The following is a 27,978-nucleotide window of genomic DNA, read 5'->3' on the forward strand; positions in this document are numbered from 1 at the left end:
TATTTATTATAAACATTTTTCAAATTTTTTGCAGTCTTACACTCCAGGAAGATCCCCAAGAATTCAGGAAACCATATGCAAACAGGGATCTCTCTGCACTGAAATATGGTCGAGGCAGTGACCACTACTTAGTCTATAAGCTGTCAAGATCCACAGGAGCTCCACACAGGTTGCAACATGATTCAGATCACTGGCATCCACCCATATGGCACAAAGTGATACTCAAGTACAGAGGGCAGACCTCTATGAACAACATGAAAACAATACAGTGCCTCCCCATCCTGCCCAACTATTCCATCGAGTTTTATAACAGTGTATGGACTTACTGTACAAGTCCATCATACACAAGACATTGCATGCTGCTGCACAGTCCAATTGTACTAATCCAAGATCTAACTAAAGACTGCCTTGGGTTTATGCTAATGAATACAAGAGCTTAATGAGACAGCCTGAACGCTGCTTTATGGTTGCAAAATATTGTGATGGTCTCATTTTTCTAAAATGACAAACAACTAAGAGACAAGCTTCCTATCACACTTGCAAGACACCTAGGGCACGAAAGACAGACTACCTTTCACCTCTGGTTATTATATAATGCATCTTAGTTATCAAAGACTCAACATAATATCTGAACTAACAACAGAACTATTGTCTTTTTAGCCACTAGGTTAACAAACATAACTCAGCAACAATCACCTGTGTATGGGTAGAAAGATCTACTTACTTCCTTACCACACCTGCTTGCTTTCCTCTCACAGTATTCCCCACCCTTCAAACCAAGAAACATTCAGAGAAGGAAATATTTCACAAATGGTATCTCTCTGACCAGGTGCTCTCAGATGTATTTGGTTCTGTTCCTTCCTCCCAATAATGTGAATTTAACACTCCTGAAGAGTACTAAATTTCCAGCATAAGAGACCCCCCTGTTCACCACCTAGTCTTATATATCAAGACAGCATTAAAGCTGACCAACAGCTGAACCTCATTCCCTTCCAGAGCATGGAGTGCACTTACACTTGACTTTACAGCTCATGTTTTTGAGGTTTAAGCTGCTCCCACCAAGCTTTCGCTTTATTTAGTGGGAAAAAAAAATTCTATATTGCATCTACTATTAAACCCCCGAAAATACTAAATGCTTTTAAGGTACTACAGGCCATCCTGGTCTAATACTTCCTACCTAACAATCTCTTCAATATCTTTTAACACCACACCAGAAATTCATCTGTTTTTGTGTAATAGTATCATTTCTGGCCACTTGCTCTAGGCAGTAAAGTTATGTTAAAAGTTTGAAGCAGAGTGTTCATCTAAGCAATGTACTCAGTTGCTCAAACCAGTGATATACATGTGTCAGCTACGGACAGTATCTGAGCCACATCCAGTTAGCTGAAGACATGATGGTATGAAATGGCAAGAATAGCTGGAATACAGTCTTCTCTTCTGCAGAATTAACAACTTACTAAAGCAGAGGACAGAGTGGTTTACATTTCTACTGGGGCACTAATGACATTATGGACTGGGACAGTCTCCTTGCATTTAAAAAGAGAGAGAGAAAAAAAAAAGGTTTTGCTCTTAAAACTTCCCTTTGCATACTGCATTAATTCTGCTGCCTTCACAAAAGGGAGGTGCTCACTTAGCCAAACTATTTGGCTAATCTACACTCTTCTGCCTGCTGATCTGATAGGATTACCCATGTTTTACTCTGCCATCTATCACCACTAATCTGAGTCCTGGTGCCTCTCTCTTCTCAACTGCATTAATTAGAACACTGGGTACGGATCATTTTACATAATGTATACTGGCTTGCTTACAGGTGACTACAACACAATCTGAACTGCTGTGGATGACATTGTACAGCCTTTTAGAGAACACAGGGAGCTGCCACTCCTAAAATTGAGCAATACTGAACATGACCCAGTTGAACAAAAAGGCAAAGCGAGAACTGGCTGAAATTATTAGCAGAGTCCTGCTAGCACTGTTTTAAAATTTAAAATAGTCCATCTGAAATAGTTCTTCTCTTTAAATGCCTGAACTTGATCTCCTATCTAAGAGCTCTGACTCGCATTCCTCAGGAAAGAATACTTCTGCAACTTAATAAGAAAATGAATTGCCAGCAAGCATCTCCCAGGCCCCTTCCACCTTTCTGTATGTTAGATATCTTTTCTGATGTTAATGGGCCTTATTTTAAGAGATGCTGGAAACTCCCAGTGAAATTAAAAGTGCATTTACTAACAAAAAACAGGAGACAAATGTATTTGGGGGTTTTCCCTAAGGTACAATGATAAATCCAGCTAAGCTGGTTGGAAGAACAAGCATCCACTGAATGCCAAAGACCACCTCACTGAAGAACAACAGGGAGCTGCTTCTGTGTTTCAGTCCGATTCCAAGACGTACAGTGGGCAAACACTGAAGACCCGTGGGCAATAGCTCTGCACTAATATTTCAAATGCTTGGCAATCCAACCCCTAAAGGAACCACCGCCTCCCTACCAACTAAGATTTTAATTTCCTCTGCTTCTCTTGTCCAGCTGCCCGTGTGATCCAGCTAAAGTAATTTATTTCTGATGAAGGAAGCACTTCTTCCCCCGATGAATCTTTTGTTCTCCACCAACAGGGTCCTGGTTCTTCTGCACTGGTGGCGTAGGCAGCGAGCTCCAGTGCACCCTGTGGGCACACATGCTTAAGCAAGCAAAAGAACTGAATATGTTCAATTTTCCAACCGAGATTCCGCAAACTCAGAAATGGAGCAAGTGTACGGAGTCTTCTGAGCACAGTTTAAGGAGACTTTTAGCTGTAGAGGGACGTGATGGGAACCAGGGTCTTAAAGTGAGGAGGCTTATTATATTTTTTAAATTCATATTGTAGGGAGAAAAATTTCAGATTAACAGTTATAAACTATAAAGAATTCTAGAGATGGTTATTTTACTCTCCATCAGCAGTATTTTAAAATAGTGGTAAGAAAAGCCATTTCCATCATCTGTGTTGCTTACACAATAGCACTCAATTCCATTTACATCCACCCCCTCCACCACATTTTCCCCCTCTTCCTTGAAGAATAGTTTTTTATTTGCAAGGAATAGCTATCCACTAGGGCTGTGTGAAATTTTGGCAGCTGTTTCATTTTGGAGGTGTTTTGGCCTGTTTTGGCAACTGAAACATCAAATCCGAAACAAAACGGAAGACTCCGAAACAAAACGAAACCATCCAAAAATGTTTTAGATGTTTCGGAGGTGCCCCCCCTGGGGAATAGTCCAGCACAGCTCCACAGCCCTCCTTTTAAAGTGCTGGGAGGCCGGGGCTGGGCAGGGCAGCCATGGGGGCTTCTCCTGTAGCTCCCCCCAGTAGAGGCAGAGGGTGGCACAGCTGGATGAGTCACGGGAGAAGCCCCCATGGCTACCCTGCCCGGCCCCAGCCTCCCAGCCCTTCAGAAAAAAAAAATGTCATGCACTCACCGGCTGCAGCAGCGGCAATCGGGGCCTCTGAGGGCTCATGGCAGAGCAACCCCGTGCAGCCCAGGGCAGTGGGGATCGCCCCCCTGCTTGGCACCTGCCCCATGGTGCGGGTGCAGCGTGGCTTGGCAGGGCGCCGCACACTGTCTGGGACCTGGGGCCACTGGGGCTGAGTGATGCTGGGCTCCAGCTGGCACATGGAGCTGCCCCAGCTCCCAGACAGTGTGAGGCCCCCTGCCAAGCCACACTGCACCCGTATGATATGACAGCTGCTGTGTGGGCGCCAGGCAGGGAGGGTAATCCCTGCTGCCCCCCACTGCATGTGGGGGGGGGGAGGGGCTCTACCATGAGACCCCAGAGGCCCTCATCCCCACTGCTGCAGCTGGTGACTGCGGGGCTTTTTGCTTTTTTTTCCCCCCACCAAAGTGCCAGGAGGCTGGGGCCAGGCAGGGCAGCCATGGAGGCTTCTCCTGCAGCTCCCCCTACCTGGTGAGAGGCAGGCACAGCCAGAGGAGCCACGGGAGAACCTGTAGCCACCCAGCTGTGCCTGCCTCTCCCTGGCTGGTCCGAATCTCTGAAACAGCGTCAAAACTCTGAGACAGATTCGGCCAAATCGAAACGGAACAGTGATCCAAAACACCAAAATGAATCACTGTCCTCAGAAACAGCCAAATCCGAAATGAAACACAGCTGTTTCACACAGCCCTACTATCCACACTGGAAAAAAAAGAAAAAGAAATCATCAGGCTTTGATGTCTTAAACCTTGAGCAGACAATGGGAACTTGAGAGAAATGAAATTACAACTGAAAAACTGGGCTAAACTTCCCACTTATTTTCTTATGCAACATGCAAACTCCACGTTACCCTGATTATTTAATAGACCATTTGTTGTTCTGCTAACTAAATATTGGCCAAAATGTAATGTTCATTGTAGGAACAGAGGACTGGAAGGGGCCTCTTGGGCCATCCAGTCTGGTTCTTTGGATTCATAGGCATTCATTTATCTAGAGTCCTAAAAGCTGCACAGTTGAACAACAAAACCAAAAGACACCCTACAACAAGGTAGAAAATCTACCTCCCACGGGATAATTTAATGTGGCTCATGACATCCAGATATTGATGGCAATTTGGCACCAAGAGGCTTCTCCGGTGACTGGGGAGATTTGCACATGTGCAGTGGCTGGGTTGGACATGCCAGCCCACCACAGGGCAAACAAGCAGTGTCATTTCAACCTGCTGTTCCTGAAGGTTGCCAACCTCTGCTCTACAAAATGCTACAACACATAGGGAGAATGGAAGACCATGCTTCTCTGTCACCGTAGTGCCTGTTTGTCAAAATATGCTCAGAGGATCCCAAGATGATCCTAAAAGATCCTCAAGTACGTTAGACAGTATGCATGCACAGGTCACATACCCAACACTGAGCAGCAGGCACCTGTGGCAATTGTACATATTATTTATGTTTCCTTGTTTTCCAGGAGGACTTATCATTTACTTAAACTAAGGAAAACACTAGCACAAACATAGGCTTCTTTGTCCAGGGTTGGCATAACAGGTATTTATTTGCTTCTACAGATAAAAGGGGCAGAGGTCACTTAAATCATACATAGCACCCCATCATTATATCACAAGTACCATAAAAAGAGATCATAGAAGGAAGATAATCACACATACTTGCATCATAATTACTCCCTTCTACCCAAGCTCCAAACTAAGAGATGACAACAGTCAAATACTTTTGGACCAAGAACAACCAAAAACAATCTGCAAAAACCATGTAAGCAAAGGGAAGTGGCATAGAAATTTCCAAGTCATAACTTTTATAGAAGACATTGCACCAGAGCTCAAAAATAGTTCAACCCTTCTTAAGAGATTAATTTATGACCTCATGCTTTCAACACTCAAGTCTGTTGATACTCTAGGATCAATATTGACTACAGAACTGGTTTTCTGTGTTTTAGGCTTCTTTGTACAGGTTGCTCCAATTGGGGGTAGCCATTCCTCCTTCAAGTTTCATTTCTGCTAAGGTTGCTTCAGAATAAAGCATTAAGTCCTACACCCACAACCACAGCTCAGTTAGTGACTACTGCCTTTTGGCAGTTAAGGAATGCATATGCATACAGGATGTAAGGATAGGGAGAAAAAACCTTTCTGTTTTAAGTGGCTGTTTTTCACTTAACAGAAAACTCTAAATCTTGAATATTAAAAAACACTTTTATTCATATGATCATAGCCTTAGTTCTTCTCAAAAGACAGATTGTTTGAACATCCCTTATTCCAAAGGCCAGATGGTGACTTATAACACCAGTTGAGGGTAATTGCTTTTTGAGACTGCAGAGTGAACCTAACAGAGAAATGTAGTGCTGTTTTTAGGGCTTGTTACTGTAGTAATTTCTTGAGGGCTTAAAAATCTTGATTAGTCCTAAGCAAATGTAAGAACTTGCTTTAAATATCCCTGAACCTGCTTAACATTTGAAGAGGGAAAGAATTCCAACACTGCATAAATGCAACCAAATAATATTTAATTTCTTATTAAGCTAAATAAAGTAATAAATAAAGTTGTTGTTTTTTTAAAGAGACAGAAAAGATAAGGAGCCACCTAAAGGAAAGAGCAAAATAACAAAACCAAGCCCCCCCCAACAGTTTTCAAGTAACCCCACCAACAGGGCTCCATCAAATTCACGTCTTCATCATGGCCCATATTTTATTCCTCTGCCTCCTACAAACACCCACATACAAACACTCTTCTGGGAGTAGATTATAGCTCAGCTCAGCAATTACACAGATGGAAAATGATGCCCTCTGTTCTGGAAACCTCAAAGAGTTGATGGGACAAAACTGACAGATACAACTGCTTCGGTGGTCAGAGAAATATCTGTTCGTTCATCTGTGAATATTCTAGCAAATAACGAGTGCAAACACTTGTCAAGAAACATTCCAGCCCGGCCCGGAGAAGTGTGCCCCGCTGCACACACCAGTTGGACTCCGATCAGATTTTCAGTTCAGCTTCTAGGGCACAGTCAGCCCATTGTCAAATCTATTTGTTTTTCCCACATATGTTTTATTGAGGGAGGGGATTTAAGCAGAGAGAGAGACTGCTGTGGACAAGTATTTCATTTTTTAGCCAAGGCCTGATTCAGACACATGCTCTGACAGAGATTCATAGAGTTTTGCAATTCAGTGGCCAGACTGTCTCCTCAGACAGCTGTGGACCATATAATATGCTATCCAGTAACTCCTTGTTGCTAAGAAACCTCCCCACCAATTTCAGCCAGTATCTTGAGCTATTCGTTGGGAAGGCTTGATAAATGGTCTTCAGACATTTGGAAGGGCCCTACGATTTGTCAAACTTCATGGAGGTATGTGTGTTACTTCATTTATTACGCATTTGGTTATGCAAGCAAAACTTTCCAATTCATGATTTTCTCAGGAACAGCTCTCAGATACTAACTTACCTACCATTGTCAATGCATCTGCTCAGAGAAAACAGGCAATGGGCTGTCTCGTGTGCAAGGGCTAAGGCTTTGCCTTCATGCCAACAGTTAGCTTGGGTTCATGTGTTCAAGTTGCTCTGTCTCAGCTAGTTTGGCTCAAGTGACAGCAACCACAGAATAAATCACTCAAGCTACCAGGTGTGGTGACTTGCTGCAATCTGAGGGCACTGCTAGCTCATATGACACTGCAGCCTCAGCTGCTTTTCCCCTCCCTCCCATAAGCTGTTGGCTAGCTTGCATTTGTGTGTACCATTTCACCCAAGTCATAGTTCTTTGCAAGCTGGTGGGATTCTCTCTAGCTGTGACATTTGAGCTGTACATCAAGCTAACATGCTAAGAAGACCAGCCATTACACACAGGAGCAAGCCCTCTTGCTTTAGACAGAACCAAAAATCTGAAAGGCTACTTATCACTTTCGACCTATCTGGCCACTGGCAACTCTCAGAGGTGTGCCAATCACAGTTGCATGTTTTCTTTATCAAATGGCTACTTCTGCAAGAGAACAGGACTGGTATCCTCAAGTTGCTGTACACAGGCAATACAAAATGCTTTCAGAAAATATGGCCAGGTTGACCTGCCAACTTATGAGCATCACAGGTGGTTAAAGGGTGGGAGCCAGAGCTGGTAGGATCCATTACTTTTAAAAATACTTTGCCTGGTAACCAACAAGCCCTTTGAACAAACTTATCAGTCTCCAAAATAAATTTTGGACACAACTGTCTCATTTCTAATCACACCTCATTAACAAGGCCAGTGATCACTGCTAACCAAAACTGGATGCCAGATGAATATTAAAGAAAATGCCAAGTCCTTTCCTCCTCATCTCCCAACTATACTGCTATTAAAAAGAAAATGACCAGGACTTGGGTTTTGTTATCTGTTCTCTTATGAATCATTTGCATCTTTTCAAAGAGGAGTCACTGTGCTTTGTGCATCAATCTATTCCTCCAAAAGGAAAAAACAAAAAAGCAAATTTAGAATATGACCGTTCCCACCTGCAGAGCACAGAAACAGACTGGGAAAAAGCCAGACTGGTTTAACAGAAGGGTGGTCTTACTTAGGACTTAGCTAGGACCCCTAAAGGCAACTAATCCAGAGCAAAGATGCCAACACTTGTAATATTTCCTTTGATCTCTGCTGGTAGGAAATTCCGATTGTTATTGCAATCCACCCCCACGTAAGCATCTATTATAAAGTATGATGATATGCTACAAAGCAAACAACCATGAGCTGAAGAATATCATTACAAAAATAAAAGATGCATTTGTGTAAGCTACATTCCACTTGTAGTCTCTGTTTATAACCATTAAGGTCATAAGTCTATTTGGCAAAGAACCACCATATACAATTTACCAGACCCCCAACTGGCATGTAAATGTGTAGTGGGGCTTATCTGTGAAGTTTTTTTTTCCTTAGAGAACTGCCTAGGCTGACATTCCTACCTTTAAACTCTCTGCAAGTATAAACTTACATTTCCTATACACAGCTAATTTAATAGATTTCATAGACATTAGGGCAGGAAGGGACCTTGAAGATCATCAAGTCCAGTCCCCTGCCCCAGGGGCAGGAAGTCAGCTGGGGTCAAAGGATCCCAGCAAGATAAACATCCAAATGTTTCTTGAATGAGCCCAGAGTAGGTGCCTGCGCCACTTCTGGAGGGAGTCTATTCCAGGTCTTGGGGGCTTGGACAGTAAAGAAATTTTTTCTTATGTCCACCTTAAAACAGTCTTGGAGGAGTTTACACAACCGCTGGCCCTTGTTTTTCCTTGGGGCGCTCTGGTGAACAGACATTCTCCCAGATCCTGATGCACACCCCCCTTATGGACTTATAAGCAGCCACCAGGTCCCCCCTGAATCTGCGCTTTTCCAGGCTGAAGAGTCCCATGGCTCTCAGCCTCCCTTCTTAAGGCCTATTCTCTTGCCCTCTGATCATGCACGTGGCTCTCCTCTGGACTCTCTCAAGCTTCTCGACACCCTTCTTGAACTGTGGAGCCAAAACTGGATGCAGTACTCCAAGTACAGCGGAAGGATGACATCCTGAAATTTACTTGAGAGGCATCTACGGATGCAAGCCAGAGCTTGGTTTGCTTTACATTGCATTTGTGGCTCATGTTCATCTTGTGGTTTTTCCCCCACCCGAGGTGGAGTACCTGACATTTATCAGTATTGAATGTCATCAGATTTGTATCTGCCCGCTTACTAAGTTTATGCAAGTCGGCCTGGATTGCTAGCCTGTCCTCAGGCATGGACGCTATGCCACGAAGTTTAGTGTCATCGGCGAACTTAGCCAGTGCACTTCTGACACCAATGTCCACATCATTGATAAAGATGTTAAAGAGAACCGGTCCAAGGACAGAGCCTGGGGGGGATGCCACTGATCACAGAGCACCATAATGATTCACTACCATCGACCACTACTCTCTGGGGCCAATTTCGGAGTCAGTTTCCCAGCCACTGGACTGTGGTGTAGCCGAGGACACAGTTGGCAAATTTTTCCATGAGGAGGTCATGGGACACAAGATCAAAGGCTTTTTTAACGTCATATATCTGGACTTTAATCTCTTCTCCCTTGTCTAGGTGATTTGTCACCTGGTCATAGAAGGAGATGAGATTGGTCAAGCAAGACCTACCCGTGAGAAACCTGTGCTGGCTGTCCCTCACGATGTTGCCCTCAACCAGCTTATCAAGGAGGGTCTCTTTGATAATGTTCTCTTACTGAGGATTGAGCTCAAGCTGATTGGCCTGTAATTCCTGGGATCTACTTTCTGTCCTTTCTTGAAGACGGGTACCACATTGGCCTTCTTTCAGTCTTCAGGTACTTCACCTGAGCGCCACGAGTTTTCGAATATTTTTGCCAATGGCTGGGGGAGGGACCATTTTCTCCCACATCCACCGGTGCCCATCTTCTACAGCATTATCCCATTTGAAATAGGACTAATGTCTCATTAGAATCTGTCTATCCCCCTCTTAAAATGGATAGAAGAGGTCACTAAAACGTCCTGAGGTTCTCACTTGCCTTTCACACGCTCATGCTAGTCACAACTCTTGCAACACTGCTGTTTTTGGGAGCAAAGTTATACAGAGGAAATTAACTCCAGTCCACGCGAGGTATGTTCAAGTTTTCTAGTTCAAGCCTGCTGTTGTCAACACCGTTGGAAGGCAGCATTCATTCACTAGCCAGCATTGTTTAGAATAAATTTGTGCCCAGATTAATGTCTGCACTACAGCATTAGAATTTCCTCTTGCATTGACATTATCCAGTTGAAAGCTGACAGAAGCTGGTGACCGTCTACATTATAGTGCCCAATGTTGCCAGGATTAGCAGACCTGCATCAGTGTTTGCAATGACCAGAAATTGTCAAGATCTTTTTCTGCAAGATGATAGTCCATTTTCATACTTGCTTTATCACTAAGTCAGCTCTAACTAGCTTGGACTATCTAAACAGTCTATGTTCTGCAATTGGTAGGGTTACCATTACATGATCTGGATACCTAACAATGCAGTAGTTGATACCCTATTAAAACCATCTTCCAATGGATCTATGTAACATGATGTGCTTTGGGCCATGAAGCATTGGTCAGGATTAAAACCAGTATTTTAGACATTTGCCCCCAACTACACTATCCAGTCCAGGCATATCAGAGATCAGCTCAGCAAGAATTATTAAACTTCAAACATGTAGCATCAAAACTTCAGAATAAAGTCATATCATTGAACAAAGTATGTTAAAATAAGCAGATACATCTCTATTCTTCTCTTCTTTACCCATAAAAAATTAGGCATGATCACACTGCACCTGTATATAAATTTATGGGTTAGGTATTAAATACTAGGAGGGTTTTTTTCCCCCTCTGCTAGACAAGTTAAGTCCTGCCTACTTTCTCTCGTGTCCTTCACTGGGAGCTTGCCAATGAGAAAGACATGGATGTAAAAAGTGACTTTTTCATCTAGAAACAGATTCATCTTAAGAATGGAAAAGCACCAAATGGTCTAAAAAAAAAATTGATCCTGTATCAGTAAATGCATTTCTCAAGTCACAAAGGTAACACTGAAGCCAGCTGCTGTTCTATAATACTGACAGATGAGAAAAAGCTGCAAGGCCTGCCCGCTTTTGCCCAGGAGAGCATACAGTCACTTTATCGTTAACTTATTGGGAGACAATTTTGTTGATGAGAAACGAACAAGTGATTTATCTGCACATTACAAACTTCTCTAGGGATTTACCTCTTCAAGCCACAGGCAGATACAAAGAGAGACAAAAAGCAAGAGTTCAAACTGTTGACCATTCAGTTCTCTAGATTACCAAATACTGCTGCTTCCCTTCTTTATCCTACTGGGCAGAAGGATTATTGGCGTCCGAAAACCATGACCCCCACTTTTGAGTCTATTTTAATTAGGGAGTCTTGCTTCAGGCCTGCATGTGTAGATATTCTTTTAAATAATAAACATGAGATACTAGTAAATACCTGTTCATATTGAGGAAGTATATTACTTCCTTTAGACTTCAGGAAGTCTCATTTTAGATGGCATTCCTTTATACAACATTGTTTCTAACCCAGAACAACTGAGGCATGTACTGTTGGACTCATAACAACATTTATGTCTACAAAATGCAGATCAACAGCATCTAGGAGGAAGGGCGTGTTCAGAGACATAGAATGAGTATAACTGGCAGAAGACTGACCCTTGTTGGACATGACTCAGTGTCAACTCTTACCTGTCTGGAGTCAAAGTCGATGCAGAAGTGATGTAGAAGAGACAAAACTGTTCAAAGTAGACACAGAAGAAAAAAAAGGCCCTTACTTACAGAAATGGGAAAGGAAGAATACAGAGTGCACATAGGCAGTACCACAGCAAATGCTGCCCTTGAATATTCAGAATATACTATTACTTCCTTTAGAGACATCATCTCACATAGCTCAGATAAGATGATTTCAAGTCTGTTTTGGCAGATCAGGATCGGTTCACCTCCCATCAGTATGGACCATGGGCGTCTTGTCTTCCTCTGCAAAAGGAAGCGTGGCCCTCTTCCTTGAATCTACTGCTCTATTTTAATGACCTCCACAGCAGCAGGACAATGGCTACCATGGTTCCCCTACTTTACCTTCAGGTAAAGGTTAGAGTGTTATGCCTTGTGGTTGTATCACAGTTGACTGGGTAGTTTTGCTAAGAGGTAGGCAAAGGATTTGAAGAGGATGATTTGGATAGGGATGATTCTGCCCAAGGCAGAGGGATGGATTAGATGGCATCTCAAGGTCCCTTCCAGCCCTGCTTCTCTGCGATTCTATGATTCCAAGTAAAATCAGCCAGAATGAGTGAGGAGAAAGCACCAATGACCCAATTTGGGACTTTAAGGAGAAGCAGTAAAATATCATGTTTGGAGAGGCTCATTTGTCCGTATGAAGTGCCTCAAAAGGTAAGGGTGCTCCAAAGCTTTGTAACACAGGCATACAAATGTGGGAAACACTCCCCCCGCCACCAAACACAGCGCTTTACTTTCAGGTCGGTGCACCCCCACACTGAATGCAGCACATGCCCAGAAGAGGCACCACGTCAGTTTGACCCAGTGTGCCCAACGTCTGTATAGCTCGTGTGATTCAGTGCGGCTTTTGGTGCTTTTATCTAATAGCTGATTGAATCAGCTATTAGATAAAAGTGCCAAAAAGTCCCACTGAAGCACAAGCTATACAGATGCTGGGAGAGCCAGGTCAAAGACGCAATGCTTCTGGTAAAGCGTTTAGTTTCCCCCCATCTCCTCCCCATCTGTCAGCAGCCATAATGGTTAAACAAGTCCCATGTTACTCCACTTTAACTGAACAGTATCACATATTTCAAATCAAACTTGCCCCTCCCCAAGCCAAAGTATAGTCATCTATAAGAGCTCTGCTTGGCAAATCTAAAACATTTCTTCTCAGGCAAGCCTTAAGCATATATACAAAATAAAATGGCAGGGACTAACTGGAAGAGGCATCCTTGAAGACAGTGCAATTTGTCTCCATTATTTTCTTTTTGTAACCCCAGCTAAAAAAACATCTGGACAAAATCATGCCAAATAAAGCTGGACACTGTTTTGCTCCAGCATTTTGAGAGGGAATTCCCCAGCTAAACACAAAGAAATAGCAGCACTTTTTGAGGTTTTCCTGATGGAACAGTAGAAATTATTAGGCCTCTAGTGATTTCCAAACAATTAAGAGATGGTAGATGGAACTATCGAAACACTTGGAAAGGCCTAAAGAAAATGTGTGTAATGTAACAGAAAGTTTAAGACTAAAGCAAAGGGTACCCAAAACCAAGTGTGTAACTGGAACTTGGCATGGTCCAGATATTTGCTGAAACAAATTCAAAGCCATTAAGTATTCTGCATTTACAACGAAAATTCAACAACCCAATTTCAAATGTGGGGGCTTTCTTATGATATTTAGAATTCCATGCAGAAATACTCGAGTTGACAGATTGTCTGGTTGCTATATGTCAAAGGACACACAAATGCCAACATGCACACCCAAATGCCGATTTTGCAATCCAAAATAGGCACCGTTTGCAAATTGGTCTGTGAAAGCCCAAATGCAATTCAAGAATCAGCAATAACACCAGTTTTTCCTTCTGCAGCTTTTTCTAGTTGTGACTTCACAATTTAGTATGCAATTACACACTGCTGGGGCACCCACCAGGGCAGTGCTGAAGCACCTCACACACACCATCATTAATTTAACCTGAGTAATAGAAAGACTAACTCTGTTTTACAGATGGGAATGAAAAGAGGGATTAATGTGACCTGCTGAAGGTCACATAGGATATATGTAGCAAAACTGGAAAATGACGCTAGCTTTTGGAGTCCCAGCCCTGGACCATCAGATCATGCCTTCCCTTTCTGGCTAGTCCTTAGTTTTCTCTGATAGTGTTTTCTACTCACTGGTGATGGTTTCATAAACTGAAAAAAAATCTACATTTGTGCAGTCACATTTGCTATACCTAAATTACACTCCTTTTGATTTAGCTAGAGATTAACATCACTACTTTGTGACCTTAACAAAATTACTGAGTCATTTAAACACATCCTACTGCATTCAATGAAGTCGCTTTGTTTATTGGTGTGTGAGACAATCCCTCTATGTTGTACTATTGTACATGATTTTTATATTCCTCCCCCCAGTCACTACATTTCTGTTGCCATGTCAGTCCATGACAAATGCCACACAATCTCAAAGCATGTTATAAAGGTCAGCAGCAATCCCATTTTGCATATAGGGAAACTGAGGCACAGAAGTTGAAGGACTGGCTTAGAGCAATCCCAAAGAGAAGTGGCAGAGCTAGTAACAGAACTCAGGTTTCCCAAGTCCTGGCCAGTCCACATGAGACATAGCTAGCCATGTTAGTCTGAAGTGAAGTAGAAGACAGGATAGATTTGGACCTTAGATCAGTGGTTCTCAACTTTTTTTGTACCAGGACCTATTTGTAAACACTGATGGCCAGTCCTGACTTAGCGCCCCTCATTCCTGACCTGCTGCCCCCTGCCCCAGCCCCCTAGTGTGGGGCGTAGAGGATGGGTGGGTGCGTGAGGTAGGGTATGGTGTGTGTAGGGCACGGGGGGGAGGGGCCCAAGCAGCCCCTTGCAATCTGGAACTCTGACAACCTGCAAGAGAAAAGCCACAGTTTCCTACGTTTTTCTCTTTTAAAGGACAATCCATTTTTTAAATTTGTTCATGACCTTTTCATATATTCTTACGACCTGTTTTTGGGTTGCAACCCACAGGTTGAGAAACCCTCTTATGGTGTGTGTGCGTGTGTTTGTGATATTGTGCGCATGCGCGTGCACACACACACACACACACACACACACACACACACACACGTTAGTCTATAAGGTGCAAATCCACCCTGTCTTCTACTTCATTTCAGACTAACATGGCTAACTATGTCTCATATGGACTGGCCAAGAATTGGAGACTCGGTTCTGTTCCTGACTCTGCCACGTGTCTTTGGGATTGCTCTAGGCCTTATATATTCTACACAGAGTGCAAGCTTTCACAGCTGCAGCTTTTGTTATCAGATGAAGTGAGTTTCAGTCCACGAAAGCTTGTGCTACATCTACTTTGGTTAGTCTATAAGGTGCAAATCTACCCTGCCTTCTACAGTCCATATGAGACAGTCTGATCCAGTCTGATTGTTTGGTACTGGCTATGCTTTTCCCTTTTATTTTGGGATTTTAAAAGCTGGGGTGAAAACTGAGCGCTTGAAATTTGTAAAGAAGTGCAGGGGATTAAAGCATCAAGCAAACACTGCTCAGTAATTTCCAAAGTATGTTAAAAAAAAAAAAAAGGCAAGTCCTGTTTCTCAAGTGGTGTCTTCTCTCATTTCACACATTAGCTGATAAGCGTCACTTTCAAGTGAAGCAAAGATGCGGACCAGGCAGACTCTGGTTAGGCTCCAGCTGAATTAATTTTGTACAAATCCCTTTGCCATAATTAAGGCTGATTCGGTGTAATACACAGTATAGTCCGCCAGCATGGAAGAAGAGAGATGTGGTTAGACCAGGGAATCAAGGAACAGGTTGCAACTTAGTATGACACCGCTCACAATGTTTGGTTTGGTTAGTTTTAAAAAAAAAGTGGAATTCAGATTGGTTTGAGGAAGATTTTAGTCCCAGGACAAAGAGGGGTTAGATGCTGAGATCATCATTAACTAGATATAGTCACTTTTGAAGGAAAAATTGAATGCTTTATATTGCCTGCAGAGATTTGCTCTGCTCAGAGGCACAGCCCCTGGCACAAAACTAGATAAACTATTAAAGGGAAAAAGTGGCAGGTTTCCTTCTTCACAGACACTTGAAATGCTCAGTTCAGTATTTTGCAGATAATGATGAACTCCACAGAACCAAAAAAACCTCCCAAAAAACCTGACCGGCTTATTGCAGCACTATAGCCTTTCCCAACACGCGGTCTGCAGGGAGCAAATTCTGACCTATTTTAGCTGCTGATAGCAGCATTTTTTAAATCTGAAACCTTCACATACACTTTGGAGGAGAGGAGTGTCAGATGTAAAAGCTGGGCTTAGTTTTAAATCAAAAGTTAATGGTTGCAATACATCTTTGTGGAGCCAGGTCTGACTGATCTAAATGATTAGATGCAAGAAAGACAGAGCTGCTATGTCTGCTCTGTGAGCTCAGCATCCTTACCTGAAGAGCACTACACAGCCTCATTTTATTCATGGGCTGATTTTTCCAAGTGGTTTTACAACTAAACTCGCTGGATTAATTCCAAATGACAAGAAATGCAAATCCCTGTGAATTAAACACTCTCCATTGAAATAACCCCTTAGCACGAAAGGGCACACACACCTTATTACTTAGCAGCAAAACCTTTCACAGCAACTCCTTTGTTCACAGAAAGCCTTGCTCAACACTTCAAGGTGAGGAGCACAAGCTTTGCCCCTCTCTTTCTAGATGGAGGGCTGGGGCACTTCTCTGCCTACTACTGGCCGTCTGACCTATACAAAGATAAAAGGTAAGTGACCACCCTGTCTGCTTTTGTCCAAGTCCACATGCGGGCAAGGCTGTTAATTAGCCTGCCTCTTTCCCCACCCCTCTCACCAGAGATTTAACTGCAGGAGAAAGCTCCAGCCTCCAACGAATCTGTGGTGACAGCTCTGGCTTTAGGGGAGCAGGACTTGCTAATGGCCAGCCTGCCTTCAAACCTTTGTGTCTGTGAGAGGGAAGAACAAAAGGCAGAGCTGCTTCCTCCCACAGGCTCCTCCACCTCTGCCGGAGCAGAGATTCCCCTTGATCTGTCATGAGAAAAGGAGACACCCTGGATAGCATATGGCAAGGAGATGTCCGACCCACCTTTGAGAGCTGCCTTCGGAGGCTAAAGCGCTGAACCATGGTCACCCTCGGTCTTCAGACAAAGCGATCCACAAAGGGGGATGGGGGTGAAGAGAGACAGAAGAGTGACAGCTGCCTAAAACTGTCCGAAGCACCGCATCCTGCAGGCTGCTGGAGAGATGGATCCAAGGGATTCCCCTCGGAGTCTGGCAACTTAAAGCCACTTCATTGTTCTTCAGAGAGATCCTGTAAAACCGAGAGGCAGGCAGGGGAAGAGGGAGGGAGGGAAGGGGCAGGCTCCTGGAGCTGCTTGCCCGTGCCAAGCTTTTTTAGCACTTCCTGTGAGTCAGCTGTGAGGGGTCCAGACAGACGGACCATCCCCCTCCTCAGATTCATTAGCCGAGTGCTGCTGGGGAGCCACCTGAGCCTGCAGACTGGCGGCTCTGGTTATGGCAGGGTGGGGTTTGCTAGCATCTGCCTTAAAGTGCAGTAAGGAGGTTAACAAGCAGCCAAAAAAAAAGAAAAAGAAAAGCAGCAGAAAGCCTTGCAGAGATTAAATCAAAGGCAGCTTCCTGCAGTGGGTGTCTGCCCCCCCCCCCCGCAGGGACTGGCTCAGGGTGAAGAAAGGGTTACCCTGGCTGGGAGGAAGCAACTCACTCCCACCCTTGGGCTCAGCTGCTCGAGGCTTTGTCTGCCACAACTGGCTCGAGACTTCCTCCTATTCACAAGGAGGGGCCGCACCTCAGGAATGAGCTCAGGTGCGGGATGCATGCCACAGCCCTGACTTCAACTTTGCTGGGCTCAACCCAATAGGAGCCAACCGGAGGTGTTTGCTTTTGAGTGTTTAGCAAACAGGAGAGTGATTAATAATTAAGGGGGAGGGGGGTAGCAGGTCATTGTGACTGGTGACAGGGAAACCCAACCACCACCACTGGGAGCAACAAAGGGCTTCAGTTCCACTGTGCACAACCAAGACGAATCAGCTTAACCCTCTCCTCCCCTTCTCATTTCCTCAGGACCTGTTCGCTGCCAAGGGATGCACTCTCTCTTGAGAGTGCATCTCTCTTCAGAGTCAGGATTTGCCCCCAGGCTGCTTACTCCTGCCACATGCCCCCCATGCACCGCTGCCCTTTGGTGGGGGAGCCAGGAAGTTTGGGACAGGACAACGCTGCAGCCCTAGGGTTTCAGAACATGCAGCAGCAATGTGCTGAACTCTGGAAACCAGCAGCCCCTGCACACAGCAGCACACATATAAGGTATTTAGAAGCCCACTATGGTCAGACCAGGGCTTGGCGCAACAGTCAGTACGGGAGTTAGGTTCCCTCTTGTTGGTCTCATTCCCTTGGTGAAGATCCTTCCCCATACAAGAGCTACCTAAAAGCTCCCTTATGCCACACAACGCTCCAGACCTAATCCATGAGTAGCTCCACATGCTACAGAGACCACTACCTGCAAACCTCTGTATCACGCTTCCTAACACAACAGATCCTGACCCAGTGGAAACCTCTGGGCAATACTGCAATAGAAACATCAGAGCCAGCTAATTTAGCATTAATGCAGATGCTGTGGGTCAAATCCTGGCTCACTTAAAATCAATGGGACTTCTGCATGGACTGGCAGCCAAGATTTCATCCATCTTTCTCCCTCTCCCTGCTCCACCTTCTTTCTTTCTTCTAATGTCCCTGGGGCTAAAATGGACAAAGGACATCCAGTAACATTCAGTAGAAAGGAATTTTTTTTCTCCTTGCCCATCATACAGTTACAGCAGCAAATTCATGTGTGAACAACAAAGAGAAAATACATCAGGGATGCTGTCATTCATCTGAATGCCTTGATCAGTCAGGCTGTTAGATTTGTCCTTTCCCCACTGTATTTGTGCATGACAGACACAGTCCTACCATTATGCAGAGAAGGTGCAGATTAAGACACGGATTACAGGTCTCCATTAGTTTGTTATAATACCCTGCACCTATGCCCTAAGAGGTCTAAAGAAATCATCAGGGGAGACTCGCATTTCCAACCTGCTCCATACAGACAAGGAACCACATCTTAATGGATCAATCTTAAACTTCTACCAGGATGCTGGGGGTGGGGAGGAAAGGAAATGAATGGAAAACCAAAATACAATCATCTCCCAAAGCATACTGGAAATAAGTACATTTCTCATATAAGCCTAGCTCAGCATTTTCAATTTCAGGCTTCTTAGAGTCTTACCATAGAGCCTCTTTGCAATTGCCTCCTGCTAACTTACTTCTCTGCTTTCATTTCCTCCTCCTCCATGCCCCACATTCTCCTGCTCTTGCTGTCAAGTGTTCCTCTACGCAGGCCCCTGTGCTAGAATTTCTGCCTTAACCTAATCCCTTTCCAAATGCATCTATGCTGGGAAGCTTTCCTACAATGATCCACTGAAAAAGCATGAGGCAAAATATTAGATAAATTAGCACACAACATATTTTGTTTAAATACTGCCTCATTCTTCAGCCCACTCCCACCCCCACCTTCCAAACAATGTAGGGCAACAGGGCTGTGCTAGGATGCAACCAGGACTCAAAGATTTATCATCAATGGAGACTACAGCCTGCAGGGGTGGAGAAGCAAAAAGTCTCTGTCAAGCTGTATTTCCCTGCTAGGAACCCTGGGGTAGGAATCTCAGGCTCGTTTGTAGTGGGGGGTAGCCGTGATTGGGAGGGGGCATTGGTGGCCCTCTGCTTGTAGCACCCCTGCCAGGTTGTGTCTGTAAGAGTAAACACCCGTCAACTCCTGACTTATGGTGGAGGGGAACTGCACAATGGGTGACAGAATGGCTGTCAAGTGTTCAATGTGAAGCCAGTTAGCCCATTAACTGTTAACTGTTCCTCCCCCTCTGCATTGTTCCACCCTGCGCACACACCTCTATGCAGCTGCTGGCAACAAAAGGTACTTGGGTGGCTTTCTAGGTAAAGTCCTCTAAAGGAATAGCGTGAGGGGGAGTCTGCAGGAAGTCCCAGAGCAACCAGCCCCCAGAAGGAAAAAACAGGGGTCTCCAATAGACATACAGTCTTGGGAACCACCACAGATTTTGGCAGTGTGGAAGGAAATATAGCTATTGGCTGTATACAGATAAGGCATGCAGGGAAACTGAGGCATGTGCTGTGAGTGGGTTGGAGAGCAGCCAGGCAAGAAACTTCTGGCTTTCCATGGCAGGGATTGCAAAAGCCAGGGAGTTCTTGGGAGAAGGGGGGAAAGCACCCAGCCCCCTGGAAACCATAAGTTGGGGTCACACAGTCCTCCCTAGTACCTGGCAATCCAAGTCTTCCTCCCCCTCTAGAGGAATCCTGGGTAACTCAGGGCACTGACCCCTAGAAAGCATGAGTGTCTGGATACTCTATCACCCCTGACAGCATTCTGGCAGCAGTGCAATCACTAAAAGGTGAAGGTTTTACTGAGAATCCTCAACAGCACGTGTGTGAACACTTCCAGAGACAACTGTGAACTGGTTCCCAATCAGTGATATTCTTGCAACAGTTTCACGTGTTGTGTTGGTCTGTACTCTAACAGGGACACTTCCCTGATTTTTATAAAGTGTGAAAAGGTTTTAAAAAATGACATTCCAACATCTGGAATATCTTTTCAGTGTCTTAAGAATGAGCTAGGGAGTTTATTTGGTGTATTGTCTCTGAAGTGAAAAGTAGCTTCCTCCAACACGCCCACAGATCATTACTTTTAAATTGAGAGAAATGGAAAATCCTGCCAATAGTGAAAAAGAAAAAAAGGTGAGATGACCAGAAATGCTTATGGTATGTGGTCACAGGACTAGATTAGGATGCAGAAGAACAAGTTTGTGTGTGGAATGCACTTCCTGTGGGACTACAGGTGAATCACTTCATACCTATGCCTTTGTTCCCTGCCTGCAAAATGATGGTGATATTTCACAGCCTCACACAGGGGTTAGAAGGATAACTATGGACATAGTTATAACACAGGATGTCTGCTGGTGCTCAGGCACTATGGTGATGATGGCCACAGCTGAATACAAGTCAGTTGTGTCTGTAGGACTGTACTCTTGGGTTGTAAATTTGTTTGTTTTTTAAATGCAGGAGACATATTTTCCCTTTGTTTTAAACATCATTCACTACATCAGTAGTGCTAGTTACACAATACCACACCTATTTAAAATTAAGTTCTTGCCCTATGAATTATAAATGCATCAGGAAATAGACCTGGCTAATTGCGACCAATGCCTTGGGAACTATTTTTCAAGTATTTCACACATTTTGTACAGTTGCCAGCTATTGTACAGATGACTACTTGAATATAGAAGCTCACAGTACTGTTTGGATGCAATGAGTTTTGAGAAGTCTGCTAAGCAAGACTATATAGTTTATCGTTTTAGCTGGTGAACAAACAACACTTTGATTTCAGTAACTGAAGTTTCTGATGGTCTCAATCCATATGCATCAAGGCTACTAGATAGTGCATGTACACACATTGTACAATTCAAAAAGTCACTTTCCACATTTTGTAAAGGATATAACAATGCATATAAACATTATTTTCTCCCACACCCAAACACACTTACAAGAGAGGTTTAAACATGACATTACTTTCTACCTAGACTGTCTCACCTGACCAGCTGCTTGGGAAGATTCACCATCCCTCTGTCATTCACTCACCTATTCAATAAGTTAAGACATGTAGGTGGAATTTTGTATTTAAGAGATAAAGAACTAGATTTAAAATTAGATGCAACTTAAAAGTCTCAACAGTTGCATGGCCATCAGAACTAAATTAACCATTAATGGGCACACTAAAAAAAGAGAGGATTTTTAAAAGCTATCTAAAAATTACTATTTGCTAATGACCAAGATTTTGCTCTACGGAATCATCATCATGCACTGGGCTGATCCATGCCTGGGGTTGTATTAGCTAAAGAAATGAGAGAGAGCTGCCAGGCCAGTCTCCCCCAGGGCGCTGCGGCTCTCCGGGCCCGGCTGCCCGTGTGCGAGGCCCTGAGGGGGCTGCTTCTCATGTGCTGCTGGGGCGGGAGAAGCCCAGCCGGGTCTGCACTGGCCAGCAGAAGCCAGGGCGGAGCCGTGTGCCACTCAGGATGGGACAAGCTTCAGCTGCATGTTGCTTTTCCTGGCTGGGGGCGACCCACTTCTGCCCAGGCGGGTCCTGCAGCACCATGTCAACCTGGGCATGGCACCTGCAGGCCAGGCAGGCCCCAGGTTAACCCCGGCCTGGCCCCACGGCTTCTCCAGCACCAGGTCAACCCGGTTGTAGCCAAGCAGCTCCTGCAGGACCATGTCAACCCAGGTATGCATGCCATGTCAACCAACACCATGTCAACCCCTGCAACTTCAAAGGTCACGTGACATCACTTCCTGATCTGATACCACTTCCTGTGACGCCTTTGAACATGGCTGGCCGGCCCGCTGGGTGATAAAAAGTTTGTGATCTGGCCCCACATTCAAAAAGGTTGGACAACCCTGCTCTAGGGAGCCAGCATTTTATTTTCATCCAGTTTTCTATTTGCCCCCCCCGGCAGATTTCATGGACATTGCCCTCTTTCACAGGCAATGCTGGATTTTGCAATTTCCACAAAATTGCAATTTCGGTAGGTCCATAGCGATGAGTGGACTTGCAAAATGCAGGGGATCTAAACAGAACAGAATTTAAAAACAAAGGACACAAGGAGGAAGCACTGCAGAGGTGGATGTCTCCTCTACCAAGCATCTTGTATTCTAAATTAGAAAACTGAATGAATTCAATAACTCAAATGCCTAGAGGATTAAGATGCAACTCCTGTCTTTCCCCACCTTCACCTTCTCTCTAACACATTTCTTTGGTAAATCAATTTTAATAAAACTGCAGCATTAAGACAACTGGAATGGGAAGAACAGATGCTGGTTGCACAAGAAGAGATCCCCAATGTACTGTAGGGTTTCCTAGTCCTGTTTTAAGCAACCATAGCCACACTTACAAATGCAATGGTTAAAATGCACTTTAAAAAGGATTCCAGATACATTTTAGTCTTATAGGTTAGACATTGTCTTGGGTTACCGTAACATAGACAGTTACATTCAATGAAGGAACTGTATGTCCCCAGTGAATCATCCAAACTTGAGCTCCTGGTGTTATTTTCCCATTTAACTCTGCCGTAAGAAGCATTAACAATGACTATAGCTGAGTAAAGTAGCTAAACAGATGGTTAAATTAGCCATTTTAATTCCATTTCAGACCATATATTTTCTCTGTTGATCTCTGGGCCTTGCTCCTGTCAGTAACTGAAAGCCAAAGCCTTTCAGAATAGGTAGGGGTAGAGAAGAGGAAGAGGCAGCTGAGCATTACTGCTTAGCAAAGACCTCAAAAAACAAGACGGGGTTGTTACACAAATGTAGCATCCCAATGGGACGTGGTTTTTGGCTTCCACAGAGAAACGTCTAGGTGTCAACAGCAGCTTGGTGTATTTGTGAGATGTGTAAAAAAAAGTAGCACTTGTGTGCATTATACCTGAACACAGGCGGAATCCTAAGAACCAGATCCATGGGAGAGGGGTAGGTCCAAATTATCAGGAGTTTTATAGGTAAAACTATATCAAAGAACTGGGCTTATGTCAGAAAAGCACAGATGTCTGACAGTGTTGGTTTTCTGCAATTCTAGCAAATAACTGTTTTCATCTTCAAAATACTCAAATCTTCACTAAACCGAGAGGGAATGCATTAATTATCCCCATTTAACACATGGTGAAACTTCCAAAAGTTAGATAATTTAGCCCGAGGCAATAAAGCAAGGTGAGGACAGAGCTGGGATTAGGAGTCAGGCATTCTTTCCTCTCTGTCCTATGCTAAGGGGGTCCATATTATAGGAAATGTAACTGTGAAGTCTATTTGAGCGCACAAGCTTCCTTGGAATTTCAGATCAATGCGGAAAAGACATGGTTGTGACTACAAAGAGACTCAAATATGAGATATAAAAACAAAGAATAGGGAACAGAGAAAGGGAAGTTATAGCAATAGTATCCTGTGATTGGACATCTTCATTATGCACATATTTTAGTAACTTAAGAGTGTAGGACTTTAATAACTGCCTACCATATTTCCAGCTGTTGTGCTTGTGTTTTATTACTGGAACCTATTCTATTATATTATTACAATTTAGCTTCTCTGAAATGGCAGCCAAACTGCTCTTTATGTAAAATCCCATCCATCTTCCACTACAGATTTGTAAACCTCTTGGAAGGAAAAAGTGCCTGGTTCAACTCATTTAGCTAATGTGGCAGGAGAAAGGTTCCATCAAGCAATTATCCTTCATTTCAGTAATAGCACAGAAAGGTGCACAGTATTACCAAGATGATCACGTGCCAGGCACAGGGCTTGAGCAGAAGACACTGAATCCCAGAGAGACTCAGGGTCATTTCTGTATTACTCCCTCCAGTGTGCTTTGAAATCTGTTTCTAAAGTGTAAGAATGGTTTCACTAGTAGAGTCCTAGACATCTAGTTATACACTGAATACAACTAGCAACACTTTGAATCTTCTTGTTATCCTGTCTCACTGGATACAATAGCAAATGTTAATTTTACCACTGAGGCAGCCCAGACTAGCTGAAGGTGCAGTAAGCAGGGCTCTCCTGTTCTGGAAAGCAACAAGGCTTTAAAAACACTGACCACTGTGAGATATCCAAAATACTGAAAATGGGCATAATTCATGATGCTAAGGGAAACAAAATGAAATTTCTAAGACCTGAGCTAACACTGGCTAACAGATAGTTCTTCTCATTCACACTGCTGGTGCCTCATAGTGCAAAGGGCCACAGATCTCGGCAGCTGATACAGCTTTCGTTTATTAAAAGACAAAACATTTGTGCTTTATTTTCAGTCTCTGCTAGTTTTCAACTGTAAATCAGTTCAATGTCTTCTTTGCAGAGATGAAAAGAATAGTGTGTGCTTCCTTACAGTCTTTTATTTCTGTGCTGCTTGACAGTTCTTAAATGATAAAAAGCAAGTCTCAGAAATACACTGCCTGAAGTCAGACACTACCTGTACTGGGGGGTAGGGTGGGGTTGGGGGGGGGGGGGGAGGAGAGCCCAAATACATATACCTGCAGAGGGTATAAATCAATATATCCCTTCCTTTTTGCCCAGTGTTCACAATGTCCTTAGCCAGCATTACGTATCTGGTTTGGTGTTGGTTTGACATTTTGATAGAGTTGATGGGAGATTTAAATTCAACTTTTTCAATTGCAGTTATAAAGATCATGTCGGACCCCCCCCCCTCCTCCAAATCAGAACTCAATGAATTTGAAATGCTACTCAAAGATTCTTTTCATTTTGGAATCAGGTTGGTCACATTTTATCCATAAAATACAGCCAAATATTTTCACTCTGAGACATACCTAAAAAACCATAGGACTCGGCTCAGATATCAGTATGAAGGATTGCTCTGAACTTGACAACATTTGTGTTTTGTCAGTCCTTTGGGGCCACTTCCTTTCTGCCATGTTTTTGAAATCATAAGGATTAATCTCTCTTCATTGTACAAATGTTGTACAACTCAGGACATCTAAGAAAGACGTACCAGCAGTTAGGAAGATAGAGCAGAGAGTATGTTAACTAGCCACTTAAGGCTTGTTACTTTAGGCACAATTAAACAAAACTCACTGTTCATACACAGTTGTGAGTTTCACTTCACTTCAATCGTAGGAGGGCTATTAGCATTTGAATGACTTAGTCTGTTTGCTCACTAAAATTAAGCAGGTTATAAATCTGAGTGAAAACAGAACTCAAACTCTAAGCCATGTCCTCAGCTGGTCCAAGTTAAAATCACCAATGAACAGTGCTGACAGGTCTGCATATGTAGACAGGATAGGAGGTAGGAGCAAAAGCCAAGTAATATAGCCTGTGTTAACACTTCAGTAAAGACACACCATAAACTACACTGAAGCCAATGGAAACTCTTCTCAACTGTTGCAGTTAAGGACAACTAGACTAGACGGCAGAAAAGTTTTGTATGGGTACCCCTCTTACACTTGTTCAAAAACTTAGCTCTATCTGCCTAGCTACTGCTGGCTGTCGGGGATGATGGAGAGACAATTCTGTTTGCAGGGTTCTTTGAGGTTCAGATATAATTTTATATGAACATACACATTTCTGCAGAACCCTGTTTAGAGAGAGCAATTAATTCCCCATCTCTTAACGTGCCTAAGCTCAGATGTGACATGCAGTATTTAACAAAGGCCCCAAAGGAGAGGCACAATGCTGTGGCATTTCTTCCTTTGGCATAAGGCCTTGTCTACACAGGAAAGGGTTCTCAGCTATCCTAAAGTCTGACCTTAAAACAATAGCTAGAGACACTTTGTCCTGGTTAAAGAATGGCTTTCTTGAGTTTAGCTCATGTTACTTGGAAAGGAGTTTCAGATGAACTGGAGGGGGGAAAAAAAGCTAACTGTATACACCAGAAGAGTGTTCACACTGGTACAGTCATAGCAGTATAACTAACTAGGGTAGGTAGACAAGGCAAAATCACTCCTAATAATTCACTGACAGGATTCTTTACTTTTGATGTATACAATTTTTCAACAATAAAACGTAGAGAACACCAGATGGGTAGACCATAGCAAATTTGGAACTAAAATGGACACTGTCCTTCCCAATGAGACATATGCTTGATTGGCAGTGATGTGTGTGTACCCATACAAAATCATCTGCAAAAATGTAGATGGGCTTGGTGCCAGAGCCCCTGTCTACTTGCAACTCACATCTGAGATATTTTAAAGGCATCACATGTGAAAACCAACCTTTCCCCACCCCAACATACTGGTGCAAAAGAGGTTGTGAGAAAGTTATTACATTCCTGTATAGATCACTTCAAGGGAAAGTCTGGACAGCTATTAAGTATAGGTTATTGCTACTTGTCTTCAAAGATCAACATCTAAAAATGCATATTATGCATATTTGAGCATCTAAAACTTCGAGCAGTGACATATCAGATCAGACAATTGTCTAGTGGCATCCTGCCTCTGGCATTGGTAACTTCATACTATTTCAACACAGTAAAGAGCCCCACCTCCTATAGCATACCCTTCAAAGGGAAGATATCCCCTTCAGGCCCCTGATTCATTTTCAAAACGTTCTCCTTTTTGCAAGTGAATGAATACGGTGTGTAACTCAATTACTTGGCCCATATTTTATAATAAATATGCAACGATGGGACTGAAATCCTAGAAAATCTCCCTCATATTCTTGATACACATACCAGACATTCATTGGATACCACATATGGCAGGTATATGGTTTTTGCTACTACAATTGGTTCTGTTCTCTTTGATCTGCAATTTAATTAAATTCAGAACTCCTTGCATGCTCATTCAATTCTTATTGTGGGCAATATTAGGACTAGAAAACACGACATAAGGAAATGTTGGAAGAAATCTGATTATTTAATCCAAAGAAAAAAAGACTGACAGAGAAATTGGTAACAGTCTCCATAAATGAAATGAGTTGTCTTATGAAGATAGTGATCAGTTGTTCTCTAAGTCTCCAGGGGTCAGGACAAGAAAAAATGGTCTTAAATTGCAACAAGGGAGATTTAGGTTTGATGTTTGAAACAACTTTCTATCTATAAGGGTAGTTGAACACTGAAAGAGATTACCTGCAGGGTTCTGAAATCTGCGTCATTGGGGGTTTTTAAGTACAGGTTAGACAAACATTTGTCTGGGATGGCTTAGACATGGATGATCTTGCCTGCAGCAAGAGGGGTCAAACTAGATGACCTCCTAAGGTTTCTTCCAGCTTTATTTTTAACTATTCTATGAAATTCAATTGTAAGTACTCTCTTTGCTTGAAAAATTGATGAACAGTTAATACTTTTCAGCATTCCTGTGGCAATACAATCTCATGGGTAGAAAATATCTTCTCTGATCAAGTCTTCCCTTATATTTTAGTCTCTTATTGTGTCTGAAAGTACATGTGGTAACTTCCACCCAATACACAGAAACTGAATACCAATGGCAAAGTTTGTGAAAAGCAAGGTTACTTCTACAGTATAATTTACAGGACCAACTCTACAACTCAGAGTGTTTGGCACAGAATACCATTCTTCAGGTCTGGTAGAGGAGTAGGAATAGCCTAACCTAAACGCCAGAAAAAAAGACAATGGTTTCATGGCTTATTATAATTTAACTGGTGTCTCTGTATTCAGCAGGTAGTAAGGATCTTTTTCCCTTCTGAATAGTCTTAT

General features: G+C 43.3%; 1 protein-coding gene across 5 annotated transcripts in view; it reads right to left on the bottom strand.

Annotated features, from left to right (window-relative positions):
• TMCC1 (transmembrane and coiled-coil domain family 1) overlaps positions 1-27,978 on the bottom strand; it is a 181,704-nt gene that overhangs the window by 69,817 nt on the left and 83,909 nt on the right. The window contains exon 1 of one of the 5 annotated variants that reach the window (XM_019499567.2): positions 16,783-17,311. The exons of the other annotated variants lie outside the window; for them this stretch is intronic. Within the exon in view, the coding sequence (XP_019355112.1) occupies positions 16,783-16,821 (39 nt within the window). The 5' untranslated portion in view covers positions 16,822-17,311. Of the gene's footprint in view, positions 1-16,782; positions 17,312-27,978 lie in introns of those variants that run through there. 5 annotated transcript variants of the gene reach the window in all.

The sequence above is a fragment of the Alligator mississippiensis genome, chromosome 12, assembly GCF_030867095.1.
Source record: "Alligator mississippiensis isolate rAllMis1 chromosome 12, rAllMis1, whole genome shotgun sequence".
In the NCBI taxonomy this organism is placed as follows: domain Eukaryota; kingdom Metazoa; phylum Chordata; order Crocodylia; family Alligatoridae; genus Alligator; species Alligator mississippiensis.